The 5,387-nt window shown below is 33.6% G+C and overlaps 1 protein-coding gene across 1 annotated transcript; it reads left to right on the forward strand.

Moving 5' to 3' along the window:
- Positions 1-3,819: 3,819 nt before the first annotated feature.
- On the forward strand, positions 3,820-4,449 carry LOC140835892 (uncharacterized). Its single transcript, XM_073201302.1, has one exon. The coding sequence runs from the start codon at positions 3,820-3,822 to the stop codon at positions 4,447-4,449; it is 630 nt and encodes a 209-aa protein (XP_073057403.1).
- Positions 4,450-5,387: the final 938 nt, after the last annotated feature.

Genomic DNA, 5,387 nt, shown 5'->3' on the forward strand with positions numbered 1-5,387 from the left:
CCTGAAATCACACACAAAATATAATATTGGTACCTTTTTCTATTTGGGTCTAAAATTGATTAGTCCTTTAGGAATCCAAACTTGGATCAGTCTAACTGACTCTCCAGTTGTTGTATTCCAGATGGTCTTACTCGATTTGTGTGCGCTTGGCATGTAGTGTGCAGTTTAGACAACATGTGATTTGGCTCAGTTCAACTGATTGTCCGGCCGATATCTTTTCTGAACTGGCTTGTTGTTATAGTAATTGGAGTAGCCATTTGAATAATTCATGCTGAATCTTTTTGACGACTGGCTGCGTGAGTCAGTTAAAACTTTTGGGCTATAACCAATATCATATCTTTTAGCCTTCTTCGTACTTTCTGTAGGCCGTTCAACCAGTTTACTTGGCTCAGTTTGTTCTTGTTCTATAACAGATTTGACAAAGTTAATGTATTTCCCTTTATCCATATTCAGTTTTGGTAGAGTATCATTGGAAGGCATTTCATCTTGGTTACTGAACTCTAAACCATTTTTATCAGTAACTGATTTATGTGAGTTGCATATATCAGCTAATGCAGCAGATGATTTGTTCCAAGCCTGAATAAGCTTAGTTTGCTTTGAATTTTCAAGCATCAACTTCTGAATCATTGATTGATTCCTGCTTCTTTCAGCATTGAGCTCAGCAATTTCTTCTTTTAGACTCAACACATCAACTGATACATCAGTTTTAGTTTTATTGTCTATGGGATCATTTTGCGTTGCTTTAGCCTTTTCAAAAGATAAGGCAAGCTTATGGTACTCACTAACCATGTCATGAAGAGTTGAAATGAGTTTTTCCCTAGTGAAATCAGTTGAGCTAAAGTCAAATACTTGTTGACTGCTTGACTCCACTTCTGTATCACCAGCCATTAGGCACTTCACTTCTTCTTCACCATCATTAGAACTGCATGAGGTTTTTGGCTCTGACTCTTCGCTGTCAGTTTCTGCCCATTTTGATTCATAGATACTTATGAACGTCATGAACCTCATTGGATTGTCCACGGATTTGCTACCATAACATACTAAAATTTATTCCCAAAACAGCCCCTAAGGTGCATTTTGACACATAAGACTCCCGAATTAAATAGAACAACTTAGGACATACCAATCGACTCAGGACTCAACCCATACATAAAATACATCTAAATTTCTACCTAAGGCCCTAAACCATCCTCGAACCATGCCCGAACCCCGTACCATGCACAATGAACAATCTAGACACAAGCTGCCCAAAGTGTGACGCTCTGACACTTATGTGTTTCGTACAAATTTTTATTGATTATACCTTGAACCAAACCCGAACCAAGACCTAAACTTGACCCTTAGATATCACTTAAGTCTCTGATCCATGCCATAACACACCACAACCCCTTGAACAACACAACCCGCAAGTATCTCAGTCGTGCTTTTCCTTCCTATGCGCATGGCACGACCCCAAGTCGAGCAGCCATTCCATCCAACCAGGCCCTAATCGGCTCATACCAGGCCTACCCTGGGACCTAAGACCCCACCTAGACCCTATCCATGCACACTGGTCCAGCCTAACCACCAACCCAACACCAACTCGTGGCTACCACCTATGCGCGGTTGTGTGCTATTTTTCCTTTATATTGCACCATCAGCCTTTTGTCCCATCATGGTCCACCTAATGATACTTAAACACATCCTAAAACATAATCATACATGGTAGAAAGCCATATGATCGGTCCAGAGAAGACGACGATTAAAAACTTGAGAAAACGAAGAAGTTCATGAGTAATATATATCGAAACAAGTTTTCATGCATAGTTTATATAAAAATACAGTATATATAACATGATTGATGTATAAAATAAAGGTTTAGACATATCTTTGCATTAAAACGCACGATATATCGACAAACGAACGCGTGTGAAAACGGAGTTCGAACGAAGACGGATTGCTACGTTTAATGGCTAGAAAAATGACTAAATTTATCAAAGTTTGTAGTGCAATGATGGGCTGAGCTTGCTGATGGAATTAAATGGAAAATAAATCCAAATCAGAGGCCTTGAAAGTCATGGCCAAGGGTGTGTTTTTGTGTGTGTGTTTTTGGTGTTTGTGTGTGTGTCGTGTGATGTTTTTGAATATAAAGGTAGAGTTATGACTCTTTTATAGATTGATTAGGCTGTTTATTAGGAGTTTAGTTTAATTAAAACACCATTAAATTACTAATAAAGCCATCACAATTTAAATTACTAATTAAACTCTCCAACTTTTGAAATTAAGGTCTTACAAATTTTAAATTCTACATTTAATTAAATATTACCTAGTTTAATTAATTAAGTCATAAAAATAATTATCAAAATATTTTATTTCGAGTGGATGTATTTAAATCTCTTATTTCCGAATTTTGTTAATTAAAATGCTTAACATGATTTTATTTCACTTGATAAATTAAATTTAGCCCTAAGATGCTAAAATCTAAAAATCTTTTAAAATATTTAATTTTTCGGCTTAAAATAAAATATAATTTAAATTTTTAACATCTTAATCGTCTGCGTCCTCTTTTCTCGGTTCAGCATCTAATTTCGTCTGAAAGATAAAACTCATGAAAACACCTTAAATATAATAAAATAAATATATATACATTTAAAATAATTTAACAAAAAACATGCATCACCTCAATATTAATTATATACTTAAATTATTTTAATCGTGTATGAGGTTTATGTGTACTAGTTTTTGAACACTACAAATAATGTTCATAATCTTATAATTGGTATATATATATATATATATATATATATATATATATATATATATATATATATATATATATATTAACTATTCATATACAAGGGAATTGAGTTCTACTGATCCATTTAGATCTTCTACTTTTAAAAATAGGATAGCTTACTTAAAATTTTATAATATATCCTTGCATCATTTAAAAATCCTAAAATACCCTTATGTATATATATATATGTATATATTTGATTTTATTTTGATAAAAATTTATTTATAATAGTGATATTACATATATACATATATATGTATATATTTGATTTTATTTTGATAAAAATTTATTTATAATAGTAATATTACATACTTAATAAGTTATAAATGTTTAGTATGAATTAGTGTAATATTTGGTCAATTTATATGTATGCTTTAGTAATATATATGCTTTAATAATATAAAGGGTATTATTGAACTTAAGAAAATTAATTTACTTGAAGGCCAAAATTCATTATGGTAGTTGTTGAAGGCCTTTTTAGGTGTGTGACACTTTGATCATATTCGATTTTACTTGCAAGATTCTATGAGGGTAATTTATAATTTATTGATTTCTTTTCTTTCTTTTTTTTTAAAAAAAAGCATAATATATAATTAATAGTTAAAAAAGAGAAGGAAAATTAGAAATAATAATTTTTTCCTTAATGAACCATGTAGAAACTTCATTTTTTTTATGTAATAGTTTGATATATCTACATGACTAAATATATTTTATTGCGTAATTTAATAGCTTTTTGACTATAATTTAGTAAATTGTACTCTGATATTTAAGAAGCTATTAATAAGATTGCAACTAGTAGATTTTTTTATTGGTTTGAAAATGTACCCAAATTTAATATTCCTCTACATATTTATGAACCACATAGAATAATGTATAAATATATAAAATCTTTTTAATCATATAATATATTTGTATATATAAATGTGGTCGTATAAATTTGCAAATATCACAAGTGGATTGTGTTTTATGAAACCATATACATAAATTTTATTCACTCTAATATATAAACAAATACCAAAAACGTGGAGGAGGAGGAGGTGCGAATGGACAAAGGCTCTGAGGATGGAAGTATTCACCACCACCACCACCTCCGTCGCCGTGGCCGCCGTCATATCCAACAGCAAAACATTTTCTTGCCAATGTTTTGCCGATTGTCAATCAAAGATGTAAGACCAAACCAAACCAAAAATCGATCCGATGTCCCTAAACCCGCCACAATCAGTTCCACGGTGCAGCTCAAAAGAAACAAAACAGTCACTGGTTTTCCCTCCGCCGCCGTGGTTACCAGAACTCCAACCAGCAACAACCTCCAAAGCCACAGAAGGAGCACGAAGAAATGCGCTTCCAGTGAATCCCTCGTTCCTAAAGCAACCACCATTACCACCTGCACTACCAACCCCGCCGTCGGCGTCTCCGGCAGCGGAGGGAGCTGTGGAAATGGGTGTAGACGACCCGGAAATGGAGATAAGAGTTTGCATGATCATGAGGATGGTAATGAAGGTTGTGTCAAGTCAGTGATTGGTAGCATGAGTGAAATGGATCCACCGCTGCCGGTGGTGAAGAAGGTGGCGCTTCCGGGAGCCGACGGAGATGAGGTGAACATTTGGAAACGGAGGTTTAATGGGGTGACGTTGAAAAGCTTACAGATTGAACATCAAATTACTCCGACCTAGTGCAGTAGTATGAGTGGTATCATTAATCAAACTCTATAGCAGCTATTGTAGACTTTGTAGTAGGGAAATTAAGCTTCATAATTTAGATTTTTTATATATAAAAATTCTTAACTTAGATTTTGAATTCGAATTATATTTGCATGTCATGTGATTATTATTATTATTATTATCAAACTTTAGTTAAACTAATTGATATGTAATTCTTGTTTTTTGCACAGACAATTACACTACAACAAAAACGTCAAACAAAACGTCAAAATCCGTTGTCGTAGTCCATTTAAAACTGTTGTAACTGAGGGTGTTGTTGAAAGTGTCTTCAACGACAACGGTTCTAAACCGTTGTCTTTTCTATCAACGACAACGGTTTTGCAACGGTGTTAAACCGTTGTAATTTCTAGCAACGATAACGGTTTTGCAAGGGTTTTAAACCGTTGTTTTTAACCGTTGTCGTAGGTATTTTACAACTGTTGTTAAAGACAGTGTTGTTAAATGGTTCGCTCAAAGACAACGGTTTTTGACGGTTGTCGTAACTACAATTTGCGACGGTTTTTAAAATCGTCGCAAAATATAAAGTGTTGTCGAAACTACAATTTGCGACGGTTTTCATAACTGTCGCAAAAGATATTTGCGACTGTTTGTTTCAATACCGTCGCTAATTACAATTTGCGATAGTTTTTATAACTGTCGCAAAACATATTTGCGACGGTTGTTTCAATACCGTCGCTAATTAGCGATGGTGAAAAATCCCGTCGCTAAATTTAGCAACGGTTTAGTTTTTACCGTTGCTAAAGTTAGCGACGGTATTTATGTGCAAAACCGTTTCTATTTAGCGACGGTTTATTGATTCCGTCGCTAATATTTTAGGTAAAATAAAAAAAATTAAGAATTTAATAAATCTGTGTTTTCAATTGATACAATCGTTTAAGAGATAAAAAATT

Source organism: Primulina eburnea, chromosome 7, assembly GCF_022965805.1.
Source record: "Primulina eburnea isolate SZY01 chromosome 7, ASM2296580v1, whole genome shotgun sequence".
In the NCBI taxonomy this organism is placed as follows: domain Eukaryota; kingdom Viridiplantae; phylum Streptophyta; class Magnoliopsida; order Lamiales; family Gesneriaceae; genus Primulina; species Primulina eburnea.

What these genes read in the sequence shown, in the direction of transcription:
- LOC140835892 (XM_073201302.1), top strand. Translation starts at nt 3,820, where the DNA reads ATGGACAAAGGCTCTGAGGATGGAAGTATTCACCACCACCACCACCTC.